The 22,141-nt window shown below is 30.3% G+C and overlaps 1 protein-coding gene across 2 annotated transcripts in view; it reads left to right on the top strand.

The window, feature by feature from the left end:
• LOC129216257 (EF-hand calcium-binding domain-containing protein 14-like) overlaps positions 1-22,141 on the top strand; it is a 97,997-nt gene that overhangs the window by 71,427 nt on the left and 4,429 nt on the right. Inside the window, exons 1-11 of one of the 2 annotated variants that reach the window (XM_054850457.1) lie at positions 4,011-4,446; positions 6,727-6,878; positions 10,183-10,319; positions 12,473-12,571; positions 15,578-15,700; positions 16,523-16,651; positions 17,204-17,305; positions 19,528-19,656; positions 20,967-21,101; positions 21,196-21,312; positions 21,392-21,452. In XM_054850457.1, coding sequence (XP_054706432.1) covers positions 4,262-4,446; positions 6,727-6,878; positions 10,183-10,319; positions 12,473-12,571; positions 15,578-15,700; positions 16,523-16,651; positions 17,204-17,305; positions 19,528-19,656; positions 20,967-21,101; positions 21,196-21,312; positions 21,392-21,452 — 1,369 coding nt within the window. In that variant the 5' untranslated portion in view covers positions 4,011-4,261. Of the gene's footprint in view, positions 1-4,010; positions 4,447-6,726; positions 6,879-10,182; positions 10,320-12,472; positions 12,572-15,577; positions 15,701-16,522; positions 16,652-17,203; positions 17,306-19,527; positions 19,657-20,966; positions 21,102-21,195; positions 21,313-21,391; positions 21,453-22,141 lie in introns of those variants that run through there. The other variant, XM_054850456.1, reaches the window with a different exon arrangement.

Raw genomic sequence — 22,141 nt, forward strand, 5'->3', positions numbered from 1 at the left:
ATCGGCCTAGATATGTACATTGTTAGTACACGTAGCTAACTGCGATCAGAATTTAAATTTTGGAATGCCCATGAAAATAGAAATTTTACAAGGAAGAAAAGATTTTTGCTTTTCTGAGAGCATCGCATAATCGACGTTTTTTCTACATTTAAAAATGCTAAATTGAGCTTATTTACGGTTTTGATGCTTTGAATATTGTCTGCATCCTTTATTTTTGAGAAAAAAAAAACATTGAACGTCTGACAAATATTTAGTAAATTGCTAAATAATTGATAGTTGAAAGAAGTTCCCAGAGAAAAATAATCCAAGAAATTACGTTTTCGTTTCATGCTGTTGATGCGGTATCAGAACAATGATATCTTTAGAACTTATTTTTTAGACAAAATATGTTCCAGTCTCAGAATATTATTTAACAATTAATTTCCTGAATCAATCACAATGATAAAGAGTTTTTGGCTGAAGATGGATAAATTGAATTAGAAATAAAATTCGTTTTTCAGTGAATAAGATTATTTGCACCGTTATATATATTTTTTGAAAAGTAGTTTTAAGTTTAAATCTTCTGAAATGGAAATTACTTCATCGTAGTTAGTGTTTTGGAAACGGGAAAAAATTCAATGTAAAGTGAGACATGCAGCGTACCCTGGGATTCATTGTGGTAAATTTACTATGGTATTTAGATGAGTCGATTCGGAAGATTCTTTTTTAAACAGAATCTTTATTTACTCATATTAATCTATTGAAAAGGGGTGGATACTCCTTAATTTTCTCGAATGTAATGAACATAGATTAATAAAATTAATTGCATGAACATAAATGATTAAATGTAAAACTCAATCTTTAATCAAGTGTATTTATATCAATCTTAGATAACGTCTGCCTATGTTTCTCGTCTTTTAACAGGTGTTTTCACTACCAAATTAAAAAAAAAAAATACATGTTTCTCTTATGACGGCGAATTTTTCATTTTCTAACTCCCAATTGAATTAAATTATAGGAGGCGTTACCAGTCTTTGATTAAGGACGGCGGAAAGAGGTGAAACCGAGACCTACCCACTTACGTAATATATTATCTGTCCAATGAGCCAATCGCATTCTCCGCTCAAAAATGAAGTGTTTAACTCCTTTGATTAATTTCTTAACTCACCGCAAGGTGCCGTATTCAAGCTTTAGAATTGCGAATATGTTGCTCGTGATTTCAGTGTAATGTGATAGTTGCCAAATTTAAAAAATAAAAAATGCATTAAATATTTAGAGTACATCGAAGGTTGACGTCTCAATAATCTTCTTTACTAATAACTAGTGATACCCGCACGGCTTTGCCCGTAATAGAAAAAATCAAAAGGTCTTTTGGGTCGCCTGTATATTTATAAATAATGTGTAATGAATTTTCTCGGCAGTTGGCTTGTACCCATCTTACGGTTCCACGTTATGATAATTTCGTATCTCGCCAATTGGCTTCTGCCCATGTTACGGTTCCACGTTATGATAATTTCGTAATTTACTCGTCCATCTTATGATATTTTTTTCTTAAAATTGGAATAGAAAAAGAATCACATCGAATTTTCGAAAGGTCGCTTCGAGGTGCACACCCCTATGCTACATACTAACTTTGTGCCAAATTTCATGAAAATCGGCCGAACGGTCCAGGCGCTATGCGCGTCACAGACATCCTACAGATATCCTACAAACATCCAGACATCCGCCGGACAGAGAGACTTTCAGTTTTATTATTAGTAACTAGTGGTACCCGCCAGTGGCGTAGCTAGACCCGACTTTCGGGGGGGGGGGGGGTTACTTCTTTTTTATATATATATGTGTGTGTGTGTGTGTGTGTGTGTGTGTGTGTAATTGCTTGGAATTTTTTCCTTTTCTTCTTTTTTTTTTCTTTCTCTTCTCTCTTCTTTTTCTCTTTTTTTTTGAGACTAACTTTTCGGGGGGGGGGGGGTTTGTCCCCAAACCCCCCCCCCCTTAGCTACGCCCCTGGTACCCGCACGGCTTCGCCCGTAATAAAAAAATTAAAAGGTCTTTTGGTTCGCCTGTATTTACAAATAATGTATTGTGAATTTTCTCGAATTGGCTTGTACTCATGTTACGGTTCCACGTTATGATAATTTCGTATCTCGCCAATTGGCTTGTGCCCATGTTACGGTTACACGTTATGATAATTTCGTAATTTATGATAGTTTTTTTTCTTAAAATTGGAATAAAAAAAGAACCACATCGAATTTTCGAAAAATCGCTTCGAGGTGCACACCCCCATGCTACATACTAACTTCGTGCCAAATTTCATGAAAATCGGCCGAACGGTTTAGGCGCTATGCGCGTCACAGACATCCTACAGACATCCTACAGATATCCTACAGACATCCAGACATCCTCCGGACAGAGAGACATTCAGCTTTATTATTAGTAAAGAAGATAAAGCTGAAAGTCTCTCTGTCCGGAGGATGTCTGGATGTCTGTGACGCGCATAGCGCCTAGACCGTTCTGCCTATTTTCAGGAAATTTGGCACAAAGTTAGTATGTAGCATGGGGGTGTGCACCTCGATGCGATTTTTCGAAAATTCGATTTTCTTCTTTTTCTATTCCAATTTTAAGAAAAAAATATCATAAGATGGACGAGTAAATTACGAAATTATCATAAAGTGGAACCGTAACATGGGCACAAGCCAATTGGCGAGATACGAAATTATCATAACGTGGAACCGTGGACGAGTAAATTACGAAATTACCATAACGTGGAACCGTAACATGGACACAAGCCAATTGGCGAGATACGAAATTATCATAACGTGGAAACGTAAGATGGGTACAAGCCAACTGGGGAGAAAATTCACCATACATTATTTGTAAATATAACAGGCGAACCAAAAGACCTTTTGATTTTTCTATTACGGGCGAAGCCGTGCGGGTATCATTACTAATAATAAAGCTGAAAGTCTTTCTGTCCGGAGGATGTCTGGATGTCTGTAGGATGTCTGGATCTCTGTGACGCGCATAGCGCCTAGACCGTTCGGCCGATTTTCATGAAATTTGGCACAAAGTTAGTTTGTAGCATGGGAGTGTGCACCTCGAAGCGATTTTTGGAAAATTCGATGTGATTCTTTTTCTGTTCCGATTTTAAGAACAAAACTATCATAAGATGGACGAGTAAATTACGAAATTATCATAACGTGGAACCCTTACATGGATTCAAACCAATTGACGAGATACGAAATTATCATAACGTGGAACCGTAACATGAGTACAAGCCAATGGGCGAGAAAATTCACCATACATTATTTGTAAATATACAGGCGAACCAAAAGACCTTTTAATTTTTCTATTACGGGCAAAGCCGTGCGGGTACCACTAGTTTGTATAAAAAGGGAAATCATTTGCAGCTTTTTCCTTTCGCGTTTTATTACAACTTTCAGACATGAATCGTACCGTTCAATTAATCAAACATTTTAAGTCCCTGGAGAACTTGATCTTTTTAACAGAATTCTCAATCTAGGTGGGTAGTTATCGAATGTATTGGTTTTATTTTCTGATTTATTTCTCTTTAGCTATTTTTTTTTTACCGGGTATTAGTACAGATTTTCAAGCAAAAATTTAAAACCCTGTTCGGAAAAGTTAAAAATGAATTACAACAAACCAACTGAAACGTGTTATTTTTATGAAACATTATGTTTTTAAAGCAAAAAAGATCAAACTTCATAACGAATATAACAATTAGTGAAATCATATTGAAGAAATTGCCTACGCTTTAAAAAATTAAGTCCCTCGCCATTTTAGTTTCTAGAATTCCACCTCCAATCAATTCTGAAGCAACGGTTTCGATTTTATCGAATAAATTGTTCTCTCCACCGTATTTGGCTGCAATTTTTCTTTCTTCCCTTTAATTTGGCGAGAAAAGTGTTATCGATCAAAAAGAACAGTGCATTTCACTCGGCAACCCTGCGTTTCTCTCTCTCTCTCTCTTTCTCCTCTCCGTCTTGTGGAACATTTCATGCTGTTGTGCCGAAACGAGTATAAATGTGAGGATATTGCGTCTTATTTTGGATCTTTGTGCGGTGAAATTTGTAAAATTACAAGTCCATGATAGTTGACGACCGAACCATGAGTCGCGGAGTCATTTTAGAGTAGTTTTGCGAGAGGTGGCTTGTGTGTTTCTCTCTCCCGTGTCGCCCCGTCGTATTCCGCAATCATTACCTTCGCCAGCAGCACCGTGGAGCCTGCAAACAAGCTCGATGTGCAGGTTAAACAGTATAAAAAGATGAAGAAACGGAAGGAGCTGGATGCTCTCGTTTCGAACGGAAAAATAGGTTCCAGCAAACGGATTAGCTGCGGGAAGAAGGGATCGGGCTCCTGCTCGGCCCATGAGCTGCTCCGGCACGATACGGATTCCTCGGACATGGAAGACTTTTCCATCCTCCAGCCTCGTAGAAAGGGTCGCAAAAAGTAGGTTCGCTTGGTGATTCTACCCCCTTCTGGTGTGTTACAGATGGTTATATTATTGTTTTGAAACAAATATTTGCGTTGATGAAATGTGTATTAAAAAATTTACCGTAAAAATTTTAATATTCGTCACTATATGATGCTCCTCTTGAATGTGTCAAACTTGTGTTGCCTGACGAAATGTTTGGTTTAAAATATACTATTCATGTGATTTTTTGAATAACTATAGTTATTCAATATAGCAGCTAAAACTGTTGCAGATGACAGGGGGGGGGGGGGTTGTTTTCAAATTTAAAAAAAATTTCAAATTGTTTAAAGAAAAACATCACAAAATGAATGTAGCAACCAAAAATTACAACTATTTTTTAACAAAAGAAAAAAAAAAGCCTTTTTGATTTTCTAAGTTTTTTATACCTTATCACATGTCTATATGATAGTTGACATTAAAACTGAAATTTCTCATTTCATTCATAAATCTACTATACTTTTTTTAAAAATTTAAATGGAAAGTGGGAAAACAAATTTTATTTTAATATGTTTTCTCAGAAATATTTTCAAAATTCAAAGAAAAAAAAATGACATCACTGTCAAGGCTTTAAAATATTTAATGTTCACCACTCCTGTTCAATATACTGTAATGTAATACTGCATAAAATACCTAAAACTTTTGCTCCCATTTAATTGATGAAATTATTTGATAAAACATGTTAAAATTAATTATTTTGTATTAAAGCAACCAGTAAAATCAAAAAATAAAATATTTATTATTATTGTTATTATTTTGCAAGTAATTAGTTTGTTAAAAGTTTGACATTAAAATTCCTGAAACTTCTTGTTCATTCCGACTTAAGTGTTCATAATCACAGTAATATATTATTTTTTCTAAAATTTATTTCATTACAAATTTTAATTTTTTAATCATAAGCCACAATTATTTTTTTCTTGTTTGATACTGTGTTCAACAATGTAAAAGTAATATTGTAAAAAAGAATTCACAAAAAAGCATAAGTATGTCATTTTAATGTTTTGATAATTTCTTCATGTAAACAATCCTCTATCTAGAAAAAAAAAAAAAAAAAAAAAAGGAGGGGGGAGCAGCAAATATAAATACCACTTTCTGACATCTTGTAAAGACATTGTTTGCTTGTTATACTGTTTTTTTTTTAAATACATTTCATGCGTTAGTTTTACCTTTTCTAAGAAACATTTTGTTTGAAAACAATGTTCATTTATACACTTTTGATGCAGTTTTAGTAGGCATTAATATAATAATATTAAAAAAATATTTCCATAAAATTTTATAAAAACTTTAATATTTTATGTAGCATTTTTAACAATTGTTTTTTAAAAAATATCAAAGACATAATATAATTTATGTGTATAAAAATATTAATAAATATTTCAACTTGAGTAACAGAATCTCTAAAGTAAGTTCTAGACTCTTATCAATGAAATGTATCAAAATTTGAGCATTGATTACAAATTTAAGACTTGTAGCTCATTGGCAATTTTTTGTAAGACTATTGAACAACTTTATTACAAGATTAGGTTATATGCTTAGCTTATGGCAACCCTGATTTTAAAAATGTTTCAGTGGTTCCATCTATGAAGCAATGAAAAAACTTGAGCAGTGAATTACCTGCTGCACTAATACTAGCCCAAAAGCCTCATACTTTCTATTCTAGTTTCCCTATTTACTGAAACTTAGCTTGTCAAATAACATGCAAAAATTGCTATTATCTCACACCTGATTAACTATACAGATTTTGTAATCTCTGAATGCAATCATTATTAAAGTAAAAATAAAATAATAATGATATTACCATCACACTCTTCATATCCAAGCATGTTACACATTTTTAAACCATGATTTATTACTAAAAATTTTCTAAGGTTATCTATCACTATCAGATAAATTCATTTTTCAAAATAATTGAATTATATTTGAAAACAATGAAGTTTTACAAACTGATTTCAGCAAAACTATTTTGAATGGCTCTACTCTACATTTCTTAAATAATGTTATTAAATTTGCATGGACCGTATTTTGAATTTGTTAAGGTTTAATTAAATTTAATACCCTAACATTAAATTTTTTGCAAGCCTTTTTTGCAATTTTTTTTTATATATTGCCTACTTTTCTCATATGAACTGCATAATCATGATATAGATTTGATAATGAATAGCTTCTACTGTATAATCTAGCTGAAATCTTAATTGTTTATAAATTGAAGCTAAATTAAATGCTACCAGACGTTCATTCCCCTTTTATTACTAATCTAGACATGGAAATCGCTTCTGTCTCACATCTGTTTGCCTGTCCCTTTGCCAATTCATCCTCGTGACCACCAGTTGCTTAGTCTCTGGAGCATTGATTTGGCTCCATATCGGGCTTAGGGAGGACATAGATCTGCTTCGAGCACATCTCCAGAAAGGTAATGATAATAATCATGCATTTTCGCATCATAGTCGAGCATGTTTTGTTGTATTTTTTCTTTAGCCCCTTTTGCACCAGAATAGTATCGTATTTTCATACCCACTGCATAAAAATATATTCTCAAGGGGAAAAATTTTTTAATGTATGCGCCACACACGGTATAAGCGCCGCACCCGCCATAAGCTCCAAACCCAAGATGAAACAACTTAAAAGCACAATTAGCAGTAAAGAAAGCTGGAATGAAATGCAAATAAAAGAAATATTTTTAATTAACAAAACTATATACATACTTTACTGTAAATATAATTTTCTTACCTTGGGAGGAGACATTCCTTGGTTACCCAGAGTGAAGGTCACGGACCCTTCTTCTCAATGCCTCGCCAATGTCGAACTCTCTGTCACAAGTAGCAAAAAATATTGATCGACGTGGGAACGTTAAAGGTCGATGTTTCAATATCGAACAATAACGGATAAGGATCTTAAAATTTATAGAGATTTATATTGAGGCATATTTTTTCCCCAATTTGATTCAAAAAGTCATTATTACTGCTTATTTTGACGTTTAAAATAAATTAATAATTATTTAAAGCATTTATATAGTAACATTGTTATTTATATAGAAATCAGAAGCAAAATAGAAGTATGCAAACATCGAAAAATGTTGATTTATATCAAGAAAAAAATATTGAAACTGACTTCCTTTTTCTACATTAATCATTATCTTCCGGCAGCAGGACGATGTGGTGCTATCTATTGGCAGTATTTTCAATGTTTTTTAAAAACTTGGATTTTTTTTACTTGAAATAAAAAAAGGACTGTATCCGCCGCACCAGCAATTTTTTTGCTTTTTTTCTTGTACCGCTGCGCATATTCCCCAAAATACGGTACATACCACTTGTCACAACATTGTTAGTTCTCATATATGGAAGATGTTTGGCCATCCTAGCTTTTGGGGTCAATTTTTTTCTTTTCAAATCATTTGAAACTGTCTAGTGTCCTTTTTTTGCTGCTCAGTATGAGAGTGCAAATTAGTTTAGTCAATCAAAACAACTCAAATATCTCCCATAAAAAAACCTGACAATTGTGTGACTTGCAAGTCTCGGGTGGTAAAGGGGTTAATATGATCACAAAATAGTCTACTAAAAATGTTTTATACTTGGTGTTAATGGGGACATGCAGGGCTGACAAGAGGCCACGTGAGCTTTGGCTCTCGGCGACCCTGAATACATGAACAGGTTGCCAGGTGTGCTTGAGTGATTTTTTGAGCGACCTGCTCAAATAACCTCCAGTTATTTACGCCATCTCACAGGCCCTCTATAATTATTGATTTAAAATAAATCATAAAAAAGATGGAACTCGTCATTCCAAAATCAAAATCAAATTTATATACTACATTGGCTCTCTGTTTAACGGCGATCTATTTAACGACTTTCTCTATTTAACGCCGGCTTTTCACGGTCCCAGATAGTCCACTACAGTGTTAAAAGCATTCTATTTAAGGACGCTTTCTACCTACGACAATTTTTTGTGGTCCCTTGAAAATCGTTAAACAGAGAGCCAACTGTAATTGTTTAGTTTGATTTATGTTTATTAGTAACTCTATAACTAATTTCTTGTCAGATATGTGATTTGGTTATTAATAATCCATGTAACACACTATTATATAAAAAAGGAATCTTGTATTTACCTTGTATACAAATACAAACCCAAGTTGCTTAAAATATCATTACAATTTATTAAGAAGTATTTTTGTAACAATACATAATAATGCATTTGGTGTAAAGCTTTAAATTATTGCCAAAATATTATATTTAGGTAGGTGTTTCTTTTATGTTTTATCAATCACTATAAACAGCAGTTAGTTGATTTAACATTACATTTTACATATTTATGAACACTTTATATTGTGGTGGGGTGTTTTTTTTATTCTGGTTTCCTATTTCATATTTGAATGAGTTAGTAATTAGTAAGAGGTTAATATAATGTGTCACAAAATTGAAGAAAAATTTAAAAGCAACAAAATTTAAATTTAACACCTGAGTGTTAACATTGTTTTTGCATTAAAATATCTTTGAATGTGGTAATATTGGTGACTAACAACTTGAGCCTATGGTACTATACTATAAGTTTAATTTATTGTATAAAAAATATACATTAGCTTACCAATTGTCAAATACAGTGAAGTACCATTTATATGCTTCTCTTTTATACGCTTTTATGATTTATACATTTTTTAAACTGGTCCCTGCAGAGTCCAATACATATTAACATATACCTATTATAAATGTTTTCATAAAAACACTTTTTTTCATGCAGTCCCTTCAAAACAGTATAAATGATGTTTCACTGTATTTAAATTTGTTTACTATTTGGTTGCCGAATTGTGAAGTATTTGTCTGAACTGAATATTTGAATTGTTTGCCGATACGCAGTATACCGAATACCAAGCGAATATTTGGTGCATCCTAGTCAAAATCTATCTATCCCAGAAAATTTGCCTGTATCATTTTTTTTGTTTGTTTTTGTTTTTAATTATGGACTTCCTCAGATTTTTTTAAATTTTTAATCTAGTTTATTTCATGTTGCCAATTTTTTCATAACTTTGTATTCTACACTGCAAGAAGCTGTTGAGGAAATTTTCTGTTAGATATGTGTGTATGTAGTGTGCAACTAGATTAAAAGTTTTAGAGTGGGCGTGGCAAAATGACCATCGTACATATCTGCTATCACCATTATATAAAATACATTAAAAGTTAAAAATGATGGTCAGTACAAAACTAATGATGTCTAAGTGAAAGAATTATGTTGTAAAACAACAGCAGGAAAGTTTTGTACAAACAGATGCAGTATGATTTCAAAATGCATAACATTGGGACCAAAGCACAAATGCGTAAATTATGCTTCCACCATAATGTGTAAATTTTACATGTAATCCTTAAAAGTTAGCAAGTACGAAAGCATATTGTGTTGTTGTCGAAAAAAGTTTTCAATTGCAACAAATTGATTGTTAAAATCAACTCCACAAATTTTCGCAGATTGCTCAAATTTCCCTTTAACTAATCTGCTCCTGCGCATCTTTCTAACTTGAAATAGTTCTATTTGTTTCATTTATGTAGGCGCTGTGTTTAGTTTCTAAGTGTCATAATTTGATGTTCCTGATGTGCGTACATTTATTTTCTCTTGTCTCAAGCTTTGATGTTATACATTGTACTTGCATGTATGTTGATCTTTATGAAATAGAAATTCTGTTTTTGAAAAAATTTTATGAATTGTTTTTATTTATGAAATACTGTGTTTTGTAGTTGAAGCTGGCAACAGAAACACTCCAGAAGCTCTACATGTGATACATTCTAAATTAAAGCAGCTGGATTCTAATGTTACTATGTTGTACATTGAGGTGCGGAAAAACATTGCTGATATAGATAATATAACTTCAGAGGCAAGTATTTTTTCCGTAACTTTTTTTGCATATTTCATGGAAATGTTTGTTTCTGAACTGTTTTTATGTTGAAAATTAGTTTCCGTAAATTGAACGGCTTAAATGATGTGGTAACATATTTTCTTCAATGATGTTAATTTTTAAATCCAAACCTATTTGAAATAATTACATGAAATATTTATTAACTATTGCCATTTTTATTACATCCTCTTATTTTTTAGCTTTTGTTTTTTTGTGGTACATGTGCAAAGTTTTTATTGAACAAGATTTTTGGCTTAAAATTTTTCTCTGGGCTTGTAAAAAAAAAAGAAAGAAAGAAGTAGAAATATCAAATTATCCAGTTTTATTGTGAATTTATTCCCTGAAAATATTATATAAATTAGAATTATTCAATTCATTTCTCAACTGTATCATATTTTGGTATAAAATGGACGAATTTTCAGAGACTGAACTGACATTTTAATTACTCATTATATAATAATATTATTATCTAATTATTATTATATATTTATTATCTAATTAATATAATATTCTTCTTGAGCAAGAAAATGATCATGGGAAAAAAAATCTAATTTGAATAAAGGAAGGTTTTTATTCTAGTTTATAAATTTTCCTTTATTAATACACATTTCTTTTTCATGTTTTAAACTGAACAAGTGCTGTATAGAACTTTATTTTCTTCTGTATTTATCAACTTTCTTCTACCCAGGGTTGGGTTTTGGACTGTCCAAAACTAGTTTAGGACAGGACAGGTGATTTTTACCGTCCAAAAGTGTCCATAAGTGTCTTAAACTGTCCAAAACTATGCTAAAGCTAAAGGGGTGTAATCTAATCAATTTGTAATTACTACAATATTTAATGCATAAATATAAATATTAATGAGGTTTAATTAATGAGTATTTGATAATACTTTTCTCCAAAATGTTCATTTAAAAAATATTTTACTTTAAAATGCCAATAACTCTATCACATAAAAACTTCCTTTTGTAACAGTTGGTAGAGTCATGAAAGAAAATTCACATTGCTACCAAGACAACTAATTTCAGTTCCATTTATAACTTATATTTTAAAACTTGTGCTATTCTTTTTTTAGTTCATATTTTTAATATAATACATTCTGTAAATACAAAAAAAAATATTATTTATTGCATTTAAGTCAATTATTGCACTATATTTTGAACACTTTCTTTCGACACATGCATACAAATTGAAATATTTAATGAAGAATTTAGTTTCTATGTAACTAGATTAAAATCTGCTGTATATATAAGCTATATATATATTTATACTTGAATGTTCACATTAAATAAATATATTAAATAGTCCAAAAAAAAAAAAAAAAAAAAACACATTTTACATTTTGTTCTGTTTTTGATATTTTCTCACAGAATATGGTTTTTCAAAAAATAGTTTTGGACATTTTTGGATACAAAGGTTTTGAACCGGATGGTAAAAACCTTGCCAACCCTGCTTTCATTGGCACACATGCACTAGCATAAGTAAATTTGGTTACCATTATAAAAAATAAATAAATAAATAAATAATAATAAAAAATAAATAAATAAAATAAACTCATGCATACAAATTTAAATCAAGAATTCAACTTTTGTAACTAGATTAAAATCAGCGGCTTAAATAAGTTGTATGTTCACATTGAATAAATGTTCAATATAAAACTTTACTTTGATGCATTTTATTCTGTTTTTGATGTTTTTTCACAAAATACAATTTCTCTAAAAATATAGTTTTGGACACTTTCGGACAGTTTTGGACACAAGGGTTTTGGACAGGACGGTAAAAACCAGGGTTTTTACAGTGGTTTTTACCAGTGTCCAAAACCTTGCCAACCCTGCTTCTACCAAAACAATTCTGATTCTGAAATAGGTTTTGAGTTATTTAATGGAAGAAGTTTTCTTTTCTTTTTTTTACTCATATATGAGGAATACACTGTTGAATGTTATACTAATTACCCCAGCAACAAATTAAAATTAAGTGTCATTTTAAACAAATATGAATCATAATGAGTAATCCCTTTTCTCAACCCCCTCATTTATTTTTCTTGAATCTTCCTTTTCTTTCAATAAAAAATTATAAATATTATTATTATTATTTTAATATTGCTGTGTTTAATATTTTAAGTAACTTCTTTTCAGATAAAAGTTTTAAAAGATGTTACCAACAACTTAAAAGAAAGTATTGCTGCTGCTCCTGCCATACAGCAACTACCAAAAGATGTACATTCTCTTTCAGAGGTAAGATAATGCAAAGCTTTCTAACTTGCCAAAATCTTAACTTGCTGTCTAGTGGTAACTTTCTGCTTGAAACCAAGAGGTCTCTGATCTCATCCAGCATTTCAATTGCTGCCTTCAGATAAAATGATTGTTGTGACTAGCTGTCTAATACTCATCAAGTTGCCAGCAGGGGCAGATACAGGCTACCATTTTAGGAGGGGTCACACCAAAGAATCATAATTGGCTTTGCAAATTAATTTCATAAACAATGAATAATGAAATTTCAAAAATTTACTTTCAAAAATAATTAATGAATCGAAAAGACAACTGAAATCGTTTACAATTTATTCATACAGTGTTTGAACACAATGTGGAGGGATACCATTGTCAACGGTTTAGGGAGGGTCATGACCCCTATGACCCTACCCTTGTATCCGCCACTGGTTGCCAGATAGAAGTTTTTCTGGCTTTCTGTTGTTCAAGTTGCAAATGCAGAAAAACCACTCTTAAAGTCATACAGGAAGGTGGCAACTTTTCTTAAAGTGCTGTAGTCTGAAAACAAATCACTAAATGACAAAACTACCAACTATTAACAAAGCTGCAGCAGATTCCTTTCAAGTTTTGATACTTTCTGCCGTGCTAAGGATAAAAGTTGTATGTGTACTTTTTATTGAGTTGCAGTCACGACGTGATTCTTTATAACATATTTTACCTATATGTAATGTTTTCTGATCATTTGTGAATAGGAAGTATTTTTTAAAAAATTCTTTAAAATATGTTCTGAATCAAATAATATATGGCGGCGTAAAACTTTAAACAACAGTTTCTCATTTTGAATTCATATGCAGATGAATGAGTTGACCACCTGTCTATGTTGACCACTATTTTCAGGCACAGAACTAGATCTCTATCATATAATTCAACCTCCATAAGTTGACCACCTCTTTAAGGTGACCACTAAACTAGTGCAGTCCAAGTGGTCAACTTACACAGGTTTCACTGTACAACTTTTGCACTTAGCACAGTAGCAAACTCTCAAATGAGGCAAATATTTCACTAATTTTCATCAAAATACCAAAATTCTCCAAAAAAAGGGTTTTTTTGGTGATTAGAATTTCAAGAAAAATCCCTACTGTAAAATGACACTGATTTCGCAAAGACAAACTGTCGTTTTTGATACATGTTTATTTCATTTTCCTTCTCTCTGATTTGGTATTTCTTAAAAAATGTAGTGAAACAATCCTGATTTTTCTCTAAATTTCCTAAATCTTTACTTGCTGAAAGGAGTTTATTATCACATGAAAGAGAAAACAAAATTTTGCCTATTTTAAAAGAGTTTTTTTTAAACCTAAAAAGGTTTTTTTATTTTTTCCCCAAAAAAAGTAACAATAATGATCTCAGTTACTGAATTTTAGATCCTGCCAGATTTCTAAATGCTGAATTTTGGGTCTTATACTATTCTTATTTAAGAAATTCTTACTTACAGTGCTGGCCAAATTATTAGACTAAAGAGATTTTTTGTTTGTTTTTTGTACACTTTTTGGATTAAAATACTATTTATTTTACTGTTAAAGTACATTACATACTTTACACTGATTATTACGTTATTTTAGAATAATTTAATGTTTGCACTTGGCAGCACTGTCTGCTTTGTTTATGTTCTATGTTTGTCTACCTACCAGGAACATAACCTCAATCAGCTTAAACAGTTCACTAGTTCTTTTTTATTAGTGTGTTCTGTTGTATGTAAAGTTATTTTTAGGTAATTAGTGAGTATGTGTATGTAAGTATATATAATAGTGAGTATAAACAATTTTTTACCTCCTTTTTTACAAAAGTTTAGAAATGGTGTAAACCTTGTGAAAGTATGCCAAAAAGACTTAAAATGCTCATCAAGAACAAGGGAATGCATGCTAAATATTAGATAATTATTTCACTGTTCGTTAATGTGTCTATAGTTATGTAATCAATGAAGAATGCTTTTAAAACAGTCTAATAATTTGGCCAAACTGTATATTTTAAAAATCCCTTTTACTCTCAAATTTATAAACGGCAAATCTCCCGAATTTATGCATGTGTTCTTAGTTTTCAGTTTTCAACATTTGCAGCTATGCAATGAGCTCATTCTGTTTAATGTAAAAGAAGTCCAAATTTCAGAATGGTCACTACCAGGCTATTTCAGAAATTAGTTTTTCTTTTATCTGATGCTACATAACTTCCTTGATTGAACTTTGCGATTTGATGCCATTCGTTCATGTGCCGTTGTCGACTTTAAGCATCTGGCATGTTTTGCATTTCAAGTGCGTTAGCAGACTGAGGTCTGACCTGAGACTTGAGGTTTTAATTTGGCCAGCACTGAGGTGAGGTTCCAACACTTTTTGCAATTTATATGCCATTGTAGACTTTAAAGTCTCTATGTTATCTTTAGTTTCAAGTACCATTGTAGACTGATATATCTGATGCTGCATTTCAAGTGTACAGTTGCATTGATCATTACAGATTGTTTGCTATCATTGTATGTGAAGAACTGAAAACATCAAAATACTTTCAAAACTTTGAGCAAAGTTCTCCTTTACTCTCTGAGTTGCAGTTACATTAAGTTTGGATACCTATAGTTAAATGATGTATCTAAACAAGCTAGGAGTTTTATATCTTTGTAGCCAAACTTATCAATTTTAATAACGAATTTGTTACTACAACTTTGCAATTAAAAAGAAATGTTATTTTTTATGTATTTTCATTACACATTTATGTGTATGGAGTTCAAGTTCTTCTTTCCCTTTTTAGTAAAAAAATGCTAATATTTCATGTTAATTCTATTGTAAGCTAATTATTAATATTTGAAGTACAGCTTCATTCAAAATTTGTGTAAACACTGATGATATTTAAAAAAAAAAAAATAAATAAATAAAAGAAACAAAATATTAATTAATAAATATGTTTGAATAAAAACCGCAGAATTAATAATTAAGTAAATAAAAGAAATTATAAATAAATAAAGCTAATGTATATATTTTTTCGTTTCAGAGTGTGGCCAGTTTTGGTAGTAAGATGACTGCTCTAGAATCTAATGTCAAAGAGCTCAAAGACCAACAGTCTAGTATACAAACTACTGCTCAAAACCTTTCTGGAGAATTGGACAATATGAAAGTACTTATTTTTCTTGCATATTATTCATGAATAATTTTGTTTTAATGTATGTCCATACACAGAATGATCAGAAAATGTGTAGCCAAATTTTGAAGATGGTTAGAAGGGAACAGTAACAAAAAGAATTGTATAGGAATATGCATCTCTCATATGAAATCATACTTTGTCTCTTTAAATTTTTTTCTATGCAAGTGAAAAAAAGTTTTTTGTACACTTCCTGAAGAAGTTTGCAAGACTTCTACATTCAGGGACTTTTTATTTATTTTTTTTGTTAGGGTGCCCTTTGGTGCTACCTTCTTCAAAATTTTAGGACCTTTTTGTTTAATGCTACATAATTCATCTCATGATTTTAAAACACCTGTCTGATTATTACTTTAGATCCTTATATTTTCATCAAATCGGAAATTAGTCGCCAAAGCCTTTCCACTTAATGAAAATAGTAATATTTCTTCACTTCACCCCAAGCACTGATTTTTTTTAGCTAACTATTAGCTATTAGTAATTATTTGAAATGTTTAAAAACACATGCTTATGCAATTAATGAAGTATGCAAGCAATTATGTTTTAAAAGAACTTGATAAGTAGAAAACAGTAATTTTGACTTGGTAAAATAAGTTTTACAAAAGCTTATTTCGGCTATCAACTACCCCTGCAATACTTCTACAGTTTTGCTTCTTAAAATGAGCAGAAGTAAAGAAAGCAGGATGAACTTCTATATTGCAGAAATTTTCATCTAATATTTACATTTTGAAAAGCTATAAGTTTAGCAGCTCTCTACTAATTTTAAAATCACCCTTACTTCAGTTTTGTGTTTTATTTCAGATAATGATGCAAGAAATTACTAATTCCACTGATCTTCAGTCTAAGTCATCTGTAAATACATCAGTGAATAATACAAAATTGCAGTCTACTGTGCAGCTAGCGATGCAAAAATTCTCTTATTTAGAAGGGGTATGTATAATAATCTTAATTTTTCTTTGTTTCTATTTTGCTAAATGATTACATTAACATATTTTAAGAAGAAAAATTAGTTTTTTTTTTGGTGGTTAAAGGGTTTTAATTACCTGGCCAAATGTTAAAATTTCAACTACCTCTTTTTTAATGTGATTTTTTTGATATAATGCTTAATTACTGCTCCTTGTATTTTTTTTTTAAATTAATTTTGCTTGTGGAAATTTTTTTAACATGTCATTTTTTTAAAGGTAATCCACACTATCTTTTAAAAATGAATGTGTATCATTTTCTCAACTTTTTGTTAATTCATTTATTGTTTTCTTTTTATGTACAGGGAGGAAAAAATATATCGTTAGAAAATTTGAAGTTAAATTATTGATTAAAAGTCTTTGAAGTGTCTTTTTTGGGACAGGTTAATGTTATCTTTGCTTCACACTTTAAATTGCTTATGTTAGCTAATATTTTCTTTTAATGGTTTATTATGTGGCATATTTCTTATTTTTCTAATTTTGTTTGATGTTTGTTGATTGTTAATATTTCCTTTTTCAGCAACTTTCAAATGTTTTAATTTCCATGAACAAAATAAATGCTACTGTTGAAACTCTAAATGATGCAATAGTTTGGATTGTAAATGATTCACACTCCCAGAATGTGAGTATTTCTTTACTTCAGTTTTTAAAGCAATTAACAATGCTCTTTTTATTTTCTTTAAAACTTACTAGATTTTAAAATTGTGCTATAATAAAATGTATGCAAAACTGGTTATAATTAAGTAAATGCTTTAAAAATTAAAAAATGTTTTTATTGATTCATGGTGGACAAGGCTTTTGCTTACTCATTTCTCATGCATGAATAAAAAGTTAACACTCATTCTTTGAAACTGCAAGTCAAAATTTGACTTCCAAATATTCAGCAAAAAAAAAGTTCAGTGGGTATTGAGATGAATGGAAACAAAATTTCAATGTTTCAGTATTGATTACTGGTAGGTGGATTAAGGAATTAATTTTGTGCTTCTCATTCAAGAAAGACTTTGTACCTTAAGAGTTACAGAGTGTAAAAAATGTCCTTTATGACTATTATATTGAAAAAAATCCTTGTACCCCCCCCCCCTTTTTTTAGTGTGTTTCCATTTTACCCCAAATTTTTAGGTGCAAATGCAAACCAATTGATTTCCTTCCCTATGTCGTCAATATAGAGAACTAACTAATATATGTGTTGTTTTGAGGCTTAAGAATCTTTACAGCATCAGTATTCTACCTGCAACCAGGGTTGTTTGGTTTAAACCATGTTGGTTTAACCAAGTGTTTTTTTTTTTTTTAATCCCCTCCCCCCCCCAAATGTTTTTATAAATTTTGTATGTTATTGCAAAGATTAAAATCAAATTAATGCCTAGTAACTAGCAAAGCTTTATAGATAAATTACTGGTTTAATAAATTTATAAACTTATATTTTTTAAGGTAATGCAAGTTTGCTAAATAGTTTTTTTAATATTTTTATTTATTTTTTCTTTTTGTAAATCTATGTAGTTTTTCTATTAGGTGCATAAATTGCAACAAACACCTATTAGGTACAAGGCAGACCAAATAAGTTTTTCTAAAATCACATGGGAAAAAAAATCCAAGTTGTTCTTTTATAATTTTTTAAGTATCATCATTTTCAGTCTTTTGCATTTCAAAATAGACCAAAAATCATATTTCAACCAAAACTTCATATGCTACCAAATTTGCTTGATTACTTAAGATTTATTGAGATATATTATGTACCCTTGAAGCAATGCATAGTGTAAAAAGATCTTAACACTAGAATATTTAAATACATGAGAAAAAAAAAATAACTAAAGAAGTCCAAGAGCACTTAGAGTAGCATAAAACTGCGCTTATAACTGCACATTTTTGGCGTCCTCGGTAGATGATGCAGCCAGAACAAGAAAAGAAAATATATTAAATTGTGAAAGCAGAAAATATTCATGTAACTCTGTGCTCTTATAAAAAAAATTAAAACCAAATTTTCACATTTCAAAGAACTTTTTTGATCCTAATATAATAAAAGAAGTCTCACACATATATGAATAGTGGAAGAAACCATAAATATTAATTTTGATGACAGTCTTCATTAGTATTTTCATGTAAGTTTGTACTGATGCTTTTAATTAAAATATTTTTTTCTTACATAGAAATTTTTTTTATTCTTAAATGCATTAAAAAAGGAGAAATAATATCTACAATGGAAAACATAATGATTTTCTTAAAACCTACTTGTCCTGTTTGTATAATTGTTGTCACTGACACATTAGGTAAACAAATTACATGATTTATAACTTTTTTTATAAATCTTTAAACAAAATATGTGTTGATATTTTGATTTTTAAAGTTGTATAATTCATATCAGACTTATTATTCATTTGTAGATACTGCAAGATACTTTCCATGTTTAGCAATGCATGATTTTAATTTTACTCTTTTTTTTTATTATTTATAGTAGATAGCTATGATTATGAGGAAATTAATTAGCAAGAATTTATTCTTGGTTATTACATTTTTGTTTAATTAGAAATGATTCTTATAGGAGCCTAAAGTTGATTTTTTAGTGTATAATTTTAAACCCTGTGTCTTTATTTTATTTTTTTTTTCTTGACTGCCATATTTTGTTTTGTACATGATGATTATTAATAATTTTTGTGAAAGTAATTTAAAATGTTAAAAGCTTTTAAATTTTAAAAATTAAACATCAACAACTTGTACTGACCCTTACAATCACTAAAATGCAAATAACATTGCAATAAACCTATTTCATAAAGTTATACTCCCAGATATGCTGTGAATTTCATAATATTTTACTTATGTATTGCAATATTTTTCTGTTTTTATTTTTAGTCTCATATTTTTTCTCTGGAAAATTTTATACATGGTAATCTGACGTTACGTTTAGAACAACTGGAAGTTGACAGAAATCATCCAATGAAATTATCAAATGCTCCTGATATAGATTACATAAACAAAACGGTAAAGTAAGCTATTCCTGTAATTTGTCAGCCCTTGTTTGTCCTTATTCTTATCTTTGTATTAATGGACCGAAGTAATATAGTGTGCATTTGTGCGATGTCAGTCAGGTGTTAAATAAAGTACTAAATCTCTGCACTGAAAAATCAATTATTTAAACAAAATATTCGAAATATTTATGGAAATAGGATAGACCTAAAATTCTCAAATGTTTATAACCAAATATGGTTTTTGACGTCAGATTGGGTTTTAGATGCAAATGATGAATCTTATAGTTCAATATTCAATAAAAATTTGTGATGACCCTAGCATCTTGCAGTTGTATTAATTTTAATTTTGGAGAATTTTTTTTTTACCTGAGATTTGTATGAATATTAAACAAGAAGTGTATCAGATGTATAATGTGATAAAAAATAAAATAATGAACTAGTCTTTAAAATGTTCCTTTTCGTCACACAATAAGAAACTCTTTTTAGCGCTCATTTTGTTTGATAATAATTTAATAGGCTTTAAAGTACTTATCACATAATTAAGGGGTATGTTTTGAAAATGCTTATTTTGTTGCTAAACCTATTATCAATATTTGGTTTCATGACCGGTATTTTGAAATTTTACATTTTGTTTGATCATATATATGTCTGTAGTGAAGCATTCATATGTAGACTTGAAAAATATTTCGTAATTTTTGAATGCAGGAGGTTCTTAATGTAATTTAATATGCTGGTCAGCATTAGTGTGGTACAAAAAAGAAAAAAAAAAGGAATTTTCTGGCTGTTTTTACCCTTGAATTTTGTTCTGTTATGTCTAAAAGTAATGATTGAAAACTTAATCACAAATACAGAATACTTAGAGGTAGCTTAAAGAAACTCAAGTTTCAAATTTGAAGTAAATATAAAAGGAAGTAGGTATAAAGTGGAATAGTATAAAATAAAGTTGCACATTTATAATTTGAATAAACATTTATTTCATTTTTCAGTTTTTAATTTATCCAGTGCAGATTATATTTGCGTAGAATTTTATACCTGTTTTTAAGATGCATGTTTTATTTTTTATGCTACCTCCATTAGCTTTTCTACATTGACTATGTCAAAATGTTTGCTATTCTGCAGATTAAATCCAATGAAAATGTTCGCATGCTACTCAATTTTCCCAAAATCAGTGAAACACCATCGTAGAAATCATTTGAAGGAAGATTTTTTTTTTTTTAATGATTCAAATTAAGCATGCCAAAAAGGGGTAAAAAAATATATTTTCCAAAAATATTCTTGAATGAAAATAAAAATAACTGTTCTGAAGCCAAATTTTTCTTTTAGATTTCAGAAAGTATTTTCCACATAGTAAATGAAGAATTGTCTCTCGGCATTTTATTGCATAACCGAAGCAACTCTTTAGAAGTTTTAGAGGATACTCATGATATTTTGGTGCTACTTGCTGCTCTTCTTAGAAAGGTAATTTAATTTTATAACTTTCTATACGTAGTTGGAATTTTAACTGAATTTTCATTTTCATTAATTTACTAAATACATTTTCTGTATCTTTAAGTTTGAAAGAATTCCCAGATCCCATCTTATAAGCAACAGAAATGCAACTGAGCTTGTGAGAGCTATGCTTCATCAAGTTTTTGATGAAATGATGGCATCAAGAGACTTAAAAATAGAAGTATGTTAGGTTTTTAGCTTTCATCTTGTATTTGTTTTCATTTGTTACTTCAGACAATAATGATTCAATATTTTTCTAGGGGTTGGAACAAGAAGTTAAAAATATAACTATGTGTATGCAACTTCATCCTGATACAGGAAGTAAGTATAAAAATTAGACCCAGATTGGCTGCGTCTAGTTGATTGACTCATGTTTTGAATGAATTCACTTTATTAGGATTCTCTTAGCAAGCAATTAGGAAGGTAGCATCTGTGGTGTTCCCGTAGGGGTTAAATAAAGTACTAATACTCCATAGAGGCCGTATACTCAAACATTGTTTAGGCAGATAGCGTATACCCTCAAGCTTCAAAAATTTTCATATTATGACACACTATGTACATGATCGCATACACATATTGTGCATAACTGATTACTGTGAGTGTGTGAGTATACCCTCAGAAAAATTGATGGGAACATCACTGGGTAGCATTCCAAAAGAATTTCACAAATGTCAAATCAGCACCATCATACTGAGGTTTTTTTTATAAAACTTTCATTAAAGTTACAAGCATTTAAAAACAGCATGGTTCTTCAGTTTTTTTTTTTTTTTTTTTGTTTTGTTTTGTATTAAATAAAGGTTATAATAGAGCAAAGTAAAATAGCTGGGCAAAGTTGAATAGTAAAATTAGTTTTGTTTTAGTGCTACCTATCTGACAATATTTTGACTATGTAGTGAGGCATGTAGTTAATTGCAATTAGGAAACTGGAGATCAGACATAACTTTTCCCATGTGCCCTTTAAAGTGCTTCATTTTGAGCAAAAATTCTTAATTTTCTTGACATGGTGCTTT

Source organism: Uloborus diversus, chromosome 2 (assembly GCF_026930045.1).
Source record: "Uloborus diversus isolate 005 chromosome 2, Udiv.v.3.1, whole genome shotgun sequence".
In the NCBI taxonomy this organism is placed as follows: Eukaryota; Metazoa; Arthropoda; class Arachnida; order Araneae; family Uloboridae; genus Uloborus; species Uloborus diversus.